This window comes from Prinia subflava, chromosome 1, assembly GCF_021018805.1.
Source record: "Prinia subflava isolate CZ2003 ecotype Zambia chromosome 1, Cam_Psub_1.2, whole genome shotgun sequence".
Taxonomy (NCBI): domain Eukaryota; kingdom Metazoa; phylum Chordata; class Aves; order Passeriformes; family Cisticolidae; genus Prinia; species Prinia subflava.
The window spans coordinates 149,975,359-149,988,764 of record NC_086247.1 but is presented as its reverse complement, the minus strand read 5'-3'; the positions used below and the strand labels follow the sequence as shown (position 1 = coordinate 149,988,764).

General features: G+C 47.0%; 1 protein-coding gene across 1 annotated transcript in view; it reads right to left on the bottom strand.

Moving 5' to 3' along the window:
- Nucleotides 1-1,532: 1,532 nt before the first annotated feature.
- The window catches only part of GARS1 (glycyl-tRNA synthetase 1), a 24,661-nt gene continuing 12,787 nt past the window's right edge, over nucleotides 1,533-13,406 (bottom strand). Inside the window, exons 9-17 of the mRNA XM_063416764.1 lie at nucleotides 12,543-12,705; nucleotides 11,330-11,494; nucleotides 9,026-9,133; nucleotides 8,566-8,711; nucleotides 7,290-7,375; nucleotides 6,708-6,817; nucleotides 5,328-5,421; nucleotides 3,820-4,010; nucleotides 1,533-1,888 (exon numbers count right to left, since the gene is read on the bottom strand). Coding sequence (XP_063272834.1) covers nucleotides 1,763-1,888; nucleotides 3,820-4,010; nucleotides 5,328-5,421; nucleotides 6,708-6,817; nucleotides 7,290-7,375; nucleotides 8,566-8,711; nucleotides 9,026-9,133; nucleotides 11,330-11,494; nucleotides 12,543-12,705 — 1,189 coding nt within the window. The 3' untranslated portion in view covers nucleotides 1,533-1,762. The remainder of the gene's footprint in view (nucleotides 1,889-3,819; nucleotides 4,011-5,327; nucleotides 5,422-6,707; nucleotides 6,818-7,289; nucleotides 7,376-8,565; nucleotides 8,712-9,025; nucleotides 9,134-11,329; nucleotides 11,495-12,542; nucleotides 12,706-13,406) is intronic.

The following is a 13,406-nucleotide window of genomic DNA, read 5'->3' as shown; positions in this document are numbered from 1 at the left end:
AGCATCCTCTTCTGCATCTTTTTTAATTTTTTTTTTTAAGCCTTTTCTTGCTGAGTGTCAGACCTGCTGATGCCAGGGGCTAACACAGCTAATGCTCCCCAAAGAGCATCTGTGCACCTGCCTCTGACAGAGCCAAATCCTGATTTGGGATGCAGAAAGGTCAGGATCAGTCCTCAGAGTCTGTTACCAGACACTGACAGGTGAGCAGGCAGGTAAATTACAGAGGTAAAAACATCCTGGGCTGCATCAAAGGCAGGGCAAGGAGGGGGATTGTTCCCCTCTGCTCTGCCCTTGTGAGACCCCACCTGCAGGGCTGTGTCCAGCTCTGGGGCTCACAACAGGGGAAGGGCCTGGAGCAGCCAGAGTGAGTCCAGAGGAGACCACAAAGATGCTCCAAGGGCTGGAGCCCCTTCACAGTGGAGAAAAGCTGAAAGAGCTGGGGGTGTTCACCTGAAGAAAAGGCTCTGGGGAGACCTGAGAGCCCCTTCCAGGGCCTGAAGGGGCTCCAGGAGAGCTGGAGAGGGACTTGGGACAGGAACCTGGAGTGACAGGACAAGGGGGAATGGCTGAGAGTGCAGGCTTAGATGAGGTGTTAGGAGAAAATTCTTCCCTGTGAGGGTGGGGAGGCCCTGGCAGAGGGTGCCCAGAGAAGCTGTGGCTGTCCCTGGATCCCTGGAAGTGTCCAAGGACAGGCTGGACAGGGGTGGGAGCAGCCTGGGATAGAGGAAGGTGTCCCTGCCATAGCAGAACACTGGAACTGCATGATTTTCAATTTCCCTTCACACCCCAACCATCCCAGGATTCGTGTATTCTAACTCATCTTTAAATGAGTGTTTAAACGCAAGCAAAAACTTGGAGAACACTTCCCAACCCTCCAAAGGGAAGGTTTGTACCCAGGGATTTCTCAGTGGGATGAGAGTCTGCAAGACAAGGTGTGAGGCCTCTCCTACCTGGCCCAGGCCAGGAGGGTTTTAAGGCTCCCCCAAACCAAGGCCCTCCAGCAGCACAGGGCTTTGAATTCCTCCAGGGAACTGAAAGGGTACCTGGCTCTGCTCCCACCTGCTCAGGGCAGTCTCTGTTTTCAGCCCTTGCTGCCAGAAGGCATTGAATGAAAAAACCCTGCCAGCTCTTTGCTGCTCGCTCCCTCAGCCAAGGAAACCAACCGTGACCAGCAGGAGCAAGAACTGAGACGGGATTTTGCACCCCTGCTCTGCTCTCCTGTGTGCAAATGCTCCCAGTTCTGCAGAAATGCAGGTATGAAACACCTGCAGCCAAAAAAAGAGCACTGAACCCATCTCTTGAGGTGGCTGCTTGAAGCACAGTGGAGAAAGGAGGACTGGCATTGTGATCACCCCTTCACAAACACAGCCCGTGCACCTGGGACATCTTCCACCAGAGTCCAGGATGATCCAAACCCAGGTGAAATCCTGTGCATGAACCTGGAACACCCACAGCTCTAAGCAGGAGGGCAAAAATGAGAGAAAAAAGGGGCATTTCTGAAGAAAGCACAAGGCTGCAGGAACACAGAGAAGCAGGCATATACAATGGTGGTTTTATTCGTAACACCTTCAGGGCGGGCTGCAATTATTTCAGTTTTTAAAGTTAAATCCAGTCAGCAATTGAGGACAAGAAAAAAAACCCCAAATAGTCCCTGTGTGCACAAACAATGCAGCTTTGAATAGTACACAGTAAGTTTATTCCATATTAACATGAACAGTAAAAAGTGGACATGTTGACAGGGTTTTACTTCAGGTCCTTTTCTTTATTCCTCTATTGTGTCCTTTTTGCCAGTCTCTTGTCCCTCAAATTGTGGATACTTTGCCTCAACATCAGCCCAGGTGAGATAACCGTTGGCCAGGTCTCGGATGATGGCAGGAAGTTCAGAGATCTGCAGGAAAAGCCACAAAGACATAAACACAAAGTCACCAAAATCAAGCTGGATATTGGGCAATTTTTACGTCAGCTATGGAACAGGTACAAAATATCTCTTGGAATATAATTTCTGAGGAGAAAAACGTTAATTAGAATGCCTTAGATCAATCTGTTCTCTGTTATTAGGGTGATTCAGGAGGGAAATGGTCAACCAAAATGAGGTAATGTTGTGCTACAGTTTGGGAGGGGAACAAAAATACACACATCCAAAAGATGCTCTAAGCCAGGATTCAGCTAGGCCTTACCTACTGTAAGACCAGCACAGAAGAGCTGCAGGTTGCCTTTTCTTTGCTCCTCACAGCACACTGTCATGGTGCAAAGGACCAGCCAGGAAGCTGAAAATTTGCAGAAATTGAAGGAGAGCAAAGTCTCATCTCTGCTGGTCGGCAGTGAGAGGTCACTCAGGTGACAGAGAGACAGAAGGGTGCCCTGAGGAACTGGCACTGCCTGTTACAGCCAGCCAAACCCCAGCCAGCTCAGCAGCTCCAGGCACTGCAGGTGCTTCTGCAGAGCTACAACTCAGCCTCACAGGTGAGCAGCATCTCCTCCTGTGCCTGGGGTGACGGCCAGGGAGAAAAGAGCATCAGGGACAAAAGAAAAACCTGAACCTCCCCAAGACTGCAGATCCACAGTTCTGAGCAGCAGAAGCAGAGCCCACCACAGGGAGGTTTTTGCTATTCCAGTCTGCACTACAGCCACACTGGCAGTGTGCTCAGGGCACACACAGCTTTGGGGCAGTGGTTCACCAGCTCCTCTGGTGCTGCACAGGCAACACCAGCTGCAAGGCAAGCCCCAGTGTTCTGCCTTCTGGTGCCTGTGGATTACAGGGAGCCCAGCCTTTGAAAGCCAGACAAAACCCAGTCAATGCTTTAACTCAGCAGCCTTCACTTGGAAAGGGCCACTCTGAAGGGCAGTGCAGTCAGCACAAGGCATGGCTTTCAGGTAAGATCAACACCTCTGCATCCAAGCAAAACAAAAGCTTCTGCTCACTTCACCAGCTGGGCCAGCATCTTCTGTCTGACTGGTACCTGTTCCTGGGGATTTCTCACATCAGCTGAATTGCTGCAGAGCTGCAGGCAGCTCCCACAAGGATTAGTGACAGATCAGTGTTGCATTGCATCTCCACAACCAAGTGGATGTTTCCATACACAGAAAAAAGTTTCAGTTTTACCCCAAGACTTTTAAGGGAGAAGAGCCAGAAACTTCTGTGCTTCCCTCCTCGTGGATGGCCTGGTGCCAGCACAAAGGCACCTGTTGGATCTTTGAGATGTACCTGGAGACCTGTAGCTGTTTCTATTAGGCAGCTTGCCAAAAGACCCTCCTAAATCGTTATGTACTTAACAAAGAGCACAGAGTCCTCGGGGCATTTTCGGTGTGTCTTAGCAGGTGCTAGGATATTCCCTGCACTGCACACAGCTTTTTGTCCTTCTGTTTTATGTTATTTTCTTCCTTAATTAAAACCCTTTTGCTTTTTCAAAACACACCTGATCCTGCTGTCTCGCTAATTATTCATACGCCATTTCTGGGAGGTGGCTGGACATCAGAAACATGGGGAGGTGAGTTTAGTTTACCATTGAAAAGGGCCACCGTTCGTGTCCACCACCCTCAGCCCTGCACATTGGGCTTCTGCCTGCCGAAACGCCGTAAGGATCAAGATTTCTCCCATGTGCAAGACGCCACATTTTGGAACTCTGGCTGCTTTTGGAGTGCCAAATATCTCCCACAATCTGACATCAGGAACATGGGGAGGTGTTGAGCAGCACACTCTGGCTGCTCAGAGTGTGTTGAACTCCCATGGGGGTTAATACCCGCTGGCCCCACGTGGAATTGAACAGATGGGAGCCAGCAGGGGCCGCTGTCCCCAGCCCCGGCGCGAGGCGCGCTCACCTCGGCGCGGATCTGGCGCATGGAGTCGCGGTCGCGCAGCGTGGCCGTGTGCGGGCTGCGGTTCACCGTGTCGAAGTCGATGGTGATGCCGAAGGCCACGCCGATCTCGTCGGTGCGCGCGTAGCGCCGGCCGATGGAGCCCGCCGCGTCGTCCACCTTGTGCGAGACGCCGGCCCTGGTCAGCGCCTCGGCTGCGGGGACAGAGCGCGGTTCTTACGCAGCCCAGCGCGGCACCGCCTGCCCGGGCTGCAGGCAGCGCCTCAGAGCCCCGGGCTGACTCTGACAGAAATCCCAATGCTCCTTCTTTGCAGGATTGCTGGAACTGAGAATCCCAGGCTTCCTGTGCTGACAGGCACTGACCCTCGAGCAAGCACTGCATTTGATCTGACCCATAGAACAGGCTTCCAAAATTGAGTGACAGCACTGGGATTGTGGGTGTGCAGTTTGAATAGAAATGTGTGATATCACAGGGTGGAAAACTTAGAGTTTAAGATTTTAGTATATAGCACTATATATAAAGCAATATGGATGATTTAGGGTGTAAGCTAAATTCTTCTTTCATCTTCTTCATGGGACTGGGTGATAGCTTGTAATTAGGTGAAAAGGTCCACACTGTGGACCATACATGGCTAGTTATTAGGTTAAAAGTAAAAATAATATAGGTGTCTCATTATTGATAATGAGTGCTTAAAATACCTTAGAAAGAGAGACAGCACCATTTTCTACCTTGTTGGCTGGAACTCACAACTTGTGAGACTGTGCTATAGATAAGAATTTATAAACAACTGATTCCAAGCACAAGCACTGCTTGTCCCAAGCATTTAATCCCAGCTCTAACAGAAGAAGATAAAAAAACCAACATTTTATAGGACCACAGGGTCAAACCCACCCTGTTCTCTCATCTCTTCACACTGCACCACAACTCTCACCTCCAAGTGCAAAGTCACCAAGTTTTCCCCCTGTCATCGGTGCCAGGACTCTGCTTTGACTCCAAACCACAGCCTCAGTGTGCAGGGAACATCCAGGCCAGGGAGACCAAGACCCAGGGAGAAATGGTGCTGACCCCTGTTCCCACCCTTCATCTGTTCACTTTTGTGGTCCCTATCTTTCACCATGATGCAACCACCAGTGGGCAGGCTGACAGAATGGTTGCAGGCTCAGCAGCTCTGGGACAGGCTCAATAAAAGCAAATAAAACTTCAGTAACAAAACAAAAACCCCCACTGCTCCAGCTTCTCCTAAGCAGTAGGAAAGATGTATTTTTGACATAGAAGGGGAAAAAGCAATGTCTTTTATACTTGAAACCAACACAGGGAAGGTCACAGTGGTGGGTTTTTTGGGTATAGCTGAAGAGTTTGATGGATACCCAAAGCTTATGGATACTCAGCTGGTTGAGGCTGACCACTGTCCCTGTGCACTTTGGAGAGCCACATGACCCCAGTGCTATTTTGAGAGATCTCTCTGCCCAGTGCACAGCCCCATCAGACCCAAAGTGCTTAACACACTTACATAATTCCTTGACAAAAGGCATGAATTCCTGATTCTGGCTCAGAGGAAGAACGGAGCACTTGAACGGTGCTACAATAGCTGGGAAGCTGAAGTACTGTGGAAAAAAGGAAAAGCACAAGTAAATACAAGTTTAATGGTTAGATCAGACTCTTAGGAGGTGAGGATAAGCTCTGACTGAGGCTGGAGGCAGGGGAGTGTTGTGGGGGGTCTCTGGCCTACTCTAACACATCAGCAGTGACATCTCACACCACTGGAGCAGGACTGGCTTTCTTCAGCCTCCATTCCCCCTTATCTCCTGACAGCTAAATGTTACCTCACACCAGAATAGGTTTATTAGAGCCCTCTCATCTGAATTACAGAAAAATTAAGGGTGGAGGTATCTTTCCAAGAGATTTAGTCTTATGTGTAGTCTAAACCAACCTTCCTGTTTGAGACTCCACACACATGACGCACATGCAGCAAAAAAGTTTTTAGAACCCTTCACAGACACCCTCAGAAAACAAAATGTGCCAGAAGTGAGGGAAAAATAAAATCTTTCCTGGCAATCAGCAAGGTATAAAAGGGACAGAAGCAATGCATGTGAGAGGTACCACAATATAAAGCAGCCCAGGCTACACAGAAGGTAAATGGGTACTAGAAGGAAGGTAAATCCAGTATTTTATTCTTCAGGAGTAGTTTGGGATTCTAAGTCAACTGTGTCCTAACCCTGGGCTCCTGAGCCTTTTCCCCCCAGTCATAAATGCCCCACATCCTGTGGCACCAGAGACACAAAGTAGCACTTTAATTGTATTTCTTTTTTATGAACACAGTCCAGGAGCCAGGAACAACGAGAAGGAAGCAGCACCAAGTTTCCAGCCAGCTTCTCATGGGCCACCAGCAATGGCACAGAGCACCACATCTGGGCACTGGATGGAGGAAGGTCTGTATGTAACAAACACTTCTCTCAGGCCCCTGCTACAGCAAAGCTTTAGGCCAAGGTTTTAAGAGTGTCCAGAACCAGAGAAGGCTGAATTTCACAGGGGACTGAGCAAACAGATAGTCCATTGTCCATCCTGCTGCACAAAAGTGTGATTCCAGGAAAAGCAGCAGAAAGAAAGGAAATTAAACACTGAAGATACACATTTCCCTGAGCAATGGAACGCTGCCAAGTGTGGATCCAGAAGGAGGAACTTCTCACCCCTTTGCCAGTAATCCAGAGAGAGCCTTGTGCACACATGGCTCTCATGTAAAAATTACATGTACTCTGGCAAGAACAGCAATTCCACACCCCACCTGGGCTTTCCCATCTCTCCTGGGAATGATGCAGTGTTGTTTTAGCCCTCTCCCTGCCTGTCAGGGGAAGGCAGTGCCTGCAGCTGGCCCGGCCTCAGGGGCACTCACCGTTCTCTGCTCGTCTCCTTCCCGGATGCGGAATGTGTGCTCAAACACTGTGTACATGATCCTGCCAATGCCAAACGAGGGCTCAATCACATTGGGGATGATTTCTTCCACTGGAACACAAAAGAACACACATCCCCATTAAAAATGCTTTTAGACACAAGAAATAAGATGTGGTTGCTGATGCTTCCTGCTCAGAAGTTCTGGTTACGTGTAGATGAGTGCATGGAAATAAAAGATTAAACACTTCTGCTCTAAATACAAATACCTGAAATAGAAATTCAGACTTAGCTCATGTACAGGATGTATTTAGGCTGTAGAAAGCAACTCAGGGCCCTTTCTCTGGCTTCTTTGAGGAACTAAATCCAAGCAGTTTGCAAAGTTTCCTTCTAGCCCCATTTCCTGTATCAGGACAAAAGCTCTGTGGAGTCACTGACTTTCCAAAAGCCTTCCCACTCTTAAGTTTCAAGGAAATTACATTTGGCATTTTTCCTATGCTGTGTTACAATATTAACAAGGTTACCAATAAAGTTCATACTCAAAGTGTATCCTGATGATGACCAAACAAAAAAGAATCAAATTTACCATGTAATGTTTTCTGAAATCTCTTCACAGTAACCATGTCCTTTGTTAATAGAAAAGTTTTCCCTTCAGTTTCAACAGTGAATTCCCTGCAAAGGAAAAAGAAGTCATTTAAAAGCTACAGCAATAAACAATTTAAGTTTTATTTCCTTCACTGCATCACTTGGTTGACTCTGAGAGTGGGATGATAGAAGCCAGGAAAAACCCCAGAGATGAAAGAAACATGTAGCATACACACTAAAAATATTTGCATTAACAATAAAATTACTACATGTACATTAAAAGCAACCATTTTCATCCCAGAAGAGAAGGAGAATCATGGTGAACTTAGCTGTGGTTAACAGCCTGAAGCAAAGGCAATTGGGAGATTCTCAGGATGAAGCCTATACACACACCAAAGAGAAAAAGGGAGGAACACAAACCAGGCACTATCAGTAAACCAGGGATGTTGCTTGTAACTCATCTATTGAACCATTTCAGGGAGATTCTGGATAGAATAAGTTTCTTCTCTGCAATAATTTCTCTGCCCATTTTGAGTGGTACTGTTTTTTTCTACACTTTCACATTCACAGAGATGTGGAAAAAAAATTTTAGCTCAGGGGAAGAAAGAAAGATGTAAATGTTAACATTCTGTAATGTATTCATTGATCCCACACCTTGTACCATTTCAAGCAGGAAATTAAATTTATTTTTTGTTACTACACCATTAGCTTTCTCCTAACACAGACAGCTGTTGGCCTGCTTCAGCCAAATCTGCCAACTGTACAGACTTCTCATATTTTCAGTTCCTGCACGTGTTGATAGGAAGGCAGGTCAAAGAAAATCATACTAATTCCTGCCACAGGAAATCAAAGGTCCTTAAGCAGCTCACTAAACACTGAAGGATACTCAGGCAAGTTTTGCCTCTCATTTATCTATTTTGTTCCTTTGGTCACAGAATTTTCATAATTTTTAAATTTTAAGTCAGTCCTGGTCCACTCTCAACCCTGAGTGGGGAAGCTGGTAAACATTTCACATTTCACTGAACTGTTTCTCTTCTGGGATGATCCTACTAAAGCCAGCAGCTCATTCCCACACACACAAACAAATATTTATGTGCATACACCCAGAGATCTGTAAATGGGTGACCAGCAATGCCTGGTGAGAGGGGCAGCACTCAAACCTCTCAGATGACCTCCACAGCCTGCTCTCACAAGAGAACTGGTTTCAGGTGGCTCAGAGAAATGCAGCAGCCCTTTGGAGCCCACACCAGGGTACCACACACACAGAGCCAGCTCACCCTTTCTCGTTGAGCAGCTGCTCCATCTCGCTGATGTAGCACTCGTCACACATGGAAAGGTATTCCATCACCACCTTGGCATCCTTCTTGTAAGCTTTGCCAATGGCTCCCTTATTTGCCTCAAACTGAACAATGTTGACTGTTCTGTACAAGGCAGTTAAGGAGCTTGTGAGGACAGAAAGCAGGGCCTGGTTCCTTCATTATGTCACAGTTAATTGCTACACAACACAAAGGCTTCTTCTCCACTACTGGATGAAGGAACTTCCCTCCAAGAGAGGAAAGGAGTAACAAATGCTCAATTCTTTCCAGGTCACTTCCCAAAGTCATGCTGGCCTGTAGTTGTAGGTTTCCCTGTTAAATATACAGATGTAACTTGAAACAGAGCTGTGCTGATCTCCAAGGCATCTCCCTGTCCAATCCCTTCCACTTGAGGAGAAGCTGGTTTATTCTGAAAGGATATAGGTTCTTTGAGATGCTTCTCAGCTATGAGAGGAACTTTGGTGGCGCGGGCATGGCAGGAAAGGTCATAGCAGGAACGATCAGCACAGCCAACGATCTCAATCCAACCCTGAAAAAACAAAACTGGAAGCTTTCACCAACTCACTTTTTTGCCCACTTAACCATCAAATATGTTTATTCACCCTTAAGCCCTTCCTGCTCCCATGACTGTTTTTTCTACATAATTAGCTCTGTCACAATAAGCAGCCCTCCCTCACCAGTTCCTCCCTCATTTGAGTGATTCCATTTGTTTCCAGAGGAAACGATCAGTCATCCACCCAGTGCCTGTGTTCAGGGCCAGCTTTTCCACATGGCTTGGCAGGGCACAGCCCTGTGCCAACAGCTCGGGCTGGGGCCAGAGCACACACTCCTATCACTCACATGCCACAGGCACACAAGGCATCATGTCCCCAGGGACATGGGACACACAGCAGGGAATCAACCACACTGCAATGGCCAAAAACCTGGCTTAGGAGCTGCTACGACACAGATCACATGCAAGGGAAGCTCTTAATTCAATATTTCAGCGTGTATGGCAAGGAGGAATCTCAGAACACCGTTCACACTGGATTGGTGAAGCAGCAAATACAATCTCCCTCTGGATTTCCTAACAGACAGTCCCATGTAAGACAAGGCTCAGCAGCTGCTTCCCACTCACTGTCACATCAGTATGGGATGTACAGGCAGCCAGATGTTGTGTGGTTTTCCAAGCTGGAGTCATATAGCAGGGTGTCAGATAAGGTGTGTGAACAGAAAAAATCCCTGTGCTTGACAATTGTGGTGTTCCAGGGTATCCTGGAGGGTTTTTACAGAAATTAAGCTATTAGGGTGTTACAGCTATTTCCCAGAAAATACAGAATACAGGCTCATGTGGTTGTTCAACCTGGAGAAGAGAAGGCTTTTCCAGTGCCTAAAGGTGCTCCAAGAGCTGGAGAGGGACTTTGGACAAGGACATGGAGTGACAGCGCAAGGGGGAATTGCTTTGAACCAAAAGATGGCAGGTTTAAATTAGACATTAATAAGAAACCCTTCCCTGTGAGAGTGGTGAGGCCCTGACATAGCCCAGAGAAGCTGTGGCTGGCCCTGGATCTCTGGCAGTGTCCAAGGCCAGGTTGGATGGGGCTTGGAGCAGCCTGGGATAGTGAAAGGTGTTCCTGCCCATGGCAGGGGGGTTGGATCTTTAAAATCCTTTAACCCACACCACTGTATGGAGTAAATTTGCAGAATGGATTTTAAGCTACTCAGACCACTTCCCTTCTTACAACTGAGTGCTGCAAGCTGATACAAACATTTTTGGTCAGAGTTAAGTGACAAACCAAAGTATTGTCTGGCTCCCAAGGTGTTCCTTTACATCCCTGGGATTGCTGTGCTCACTCCTGGGTTAGGCTGTTGGGCTGTCTGTGAGCATTGTCCTGATTATCATGACAAGGCTTGCAAAGTTGAATAATCTTATTTACATGGTGTGGCCCACATGTGCCCAGTTTTGAGCTGGCTGGAAGGAGACTGTGAACTTGTGGAAGTCAGCTATGGACATTCACAGGAAGTCATTCCTTCAGTCACTTCTCCAGGTCTTTTTTATATTAAGACAAATCACTCATGAAAACTGCAGGAGGTTTGGTTTTGTTCTAATCATAAGTTTGGCAGAATTTTACTGGCTGCTATTCCTCTAACAAAACATTACTAGTGATAAGTCTAAATCCAACCAACAATACATGAGGGAAAAAAAGGCATTCAGCAAGGCTTGAATGAAAAAGCTCTTAATGACTCAGCAGGAAGATGATAACAAATCCTTGAGGAATTTTTCTTCTAGCACCAGCTGTCTGAACTGCCATGAGTGAACTCATTTCTCACAGCATGGAAGAGGGAAAGGAAGAGCAAGCATTCAAGCAGGAAGCAATCTGCCCTGGAATAGCATCTCCAGCAAAACAAATCCTTCCCCACTGCTGCTACAGAGGTTACAGTCTTTGGAAAGCACCAGGACTCAGTTTCCTTTGACTCCAGATGAAATTTGACCAGTGAAGTGTCCCCAGGCTACTTCAGGCTCCAGCCTGGACCTACCAAAGCAGCATGAACAGTTCATAAACTTTGTGCAGGGAGCTGACCTGCCCCTTGGTCCTGGATTCAGAATATTTCAACTGCAGTGCGTGTGTTCAGGCCAACATGGAGCCGGACAGACACATCAGACCCACAGCCCTAACTTTAAAAAGCCAGAAATAGACCACATCTGACAGGGGCTCCCCTTGCTGTTTCCACTTTGCCCACTTACATAGGAGGTTTTGGACTCTGCATCCCAGCAGTCACAGGCATAATGAGCCATCTCATTCTCCATGTGCTGTCGGAAGCGCAGCTTCTCGGGGGACACGCCGACCTTTGTGAGGAAGAGGTAGATTCTGCCGATGAAGTAACCGAGGACCGAGTTATTGATCACACCCTGCAGGGAGAGAAAGCAGGGACATCCACATGAATTCCTAAAGAAGCAAAGTAATGAATTGTTCAACTTCTGCAGGCAGAAAAAGCAGGAACATCCACATGAATTCCTAAGGAAGCAAAGTCATGATTTGTTCAACTTCTGCAGGCAGCCTGACATGTTACAGATACAACTTGTGGTTAAGTTCTGTCTCCCCTGAAGCTTTTACTTCTCTTCAAATGCACCTCGTGCCACTGGTGCCATCTCCATCTGACCAAAACAGTGAGTTACTGTCACTCCAGGACTCATCACCCACTGGCTCTGAGGATCACCTACTTGTAAATACCCCACTGTATGCAGCAGTGCAGTCACTGGCACTACAACAGCTGTACCCTACAGTTCACAGCTGCAGTACAATAGAGGGATGGTGGGGTGGTTTTTTTTTTTTTTTTGGCTCTTGTTTTGGGGATTTTTTGCTTTGTTTATGTTTTTAAAGACAGTGTTTTGGTGATTTTTAGGTTTTTTTTTCATTTGAGGGTTGGAGGAAATGGGGTGGAGGAGGTTGATAAATCAACCCATCCATAGTTAGATGAATCAGGTAGTGATTCATCTAATTATGCAAGCCATGTACTCATGGGGGTCAGCAGCTGAATATGAGACTCCCAGACACTGCTTGTGTTAATATTCCTTACTGTCCCTCTTCACTAGCTAAGTGTGAAGTTTAGCTTCCAACCCCAATCCCAGCACCACCTGCACTCTTCTGATAGCAAGGGCCAGGCCTAGATCTCAGTCTCACTGATGCACTGAAGAGAATCTACTCATAAATCTGGGAGCAAACCCCAGCTGGCACCACCACAACATAAACTGTGTGCAAACCTGGTGCGGGGAGCTGATCCATGCCCTCAGTCCTGGATTCAGAATATTTCAACTGCACTATGTGTGCTCAGACCAACAAGGGACTGGGCAGCCACATCACTGAGAGCCCTAATTTTAAAAAGCCAGTTTGTAACTTAGCCTTGAGAGCAATGTAGCAAGGAACAAGCTGTGTGTGGCTGCAGGAGAGGAGGGTTACCTGCTGGACAGCGTCTCCCAGGCGCATGACGTGCGCAGACTGCCCGCTGACCTGCGCCTTGGCCGAGTACAGGAGGATGTTGAGATCTGCCACGTTCTGAAACTTGGGGTGGTTTTTCTCACTGGGGTCCACAAAGTGCTCGATTTCTGCCATGGTGAATTCCCTAGTGAAAACAAACACACATGAAATATTTTATGCATTAGACCCTAATGAACCATTGTGCTTCAGCCTCTCACAGCAAGCCAGTAATTTAAAATCATATCCAGACCCAGCCAAGACAATGGGCAGACTGGAACATGAACCAGTCGCATCACTGGGTTTAGTTTCATCTTCTAATTCCTAACAAAACTTTCTACAAATCCATCTAGAGCTCTCCAGGCCGTGGTTAACACCACTGTGAATCAGAGCAGAGATCACCACCTTTGGAAGTATTTCCAGAAGTTCTCTAGAGTTTTTCCACACTGCTGTAATGCCCATATTAGAAGCAGTTGCTCCTTACAGGGCCTGCTGATTAAATCAGTGGCTTTAACTCATGTCAGAGGTGCCAAAAATAACCAGGTGAGGTGGTAATTTCCTGAAGATAATGATACTGCTGCACACAGCAGCGGCATGAACTCTGTTTTAAGAACTTGTCTTTAATATATCTTTGCTCAGAGATTGATTCTGAGCCTTCTTGCTTGAAATCACTTTCCACTGAATTAGCTCATTATCAAGAACCTTTAAAAAAGCTCTAGGTAATCATTAACTGTAAATCACAGCCATCAGGGTGTAATTTGCTGTGATTGCATAATAACAGTCTCCAATAAATGTGCCACAAGCATATCATTTATATCTGACTGAAAATGATTTCAAAGAGAGAACTTC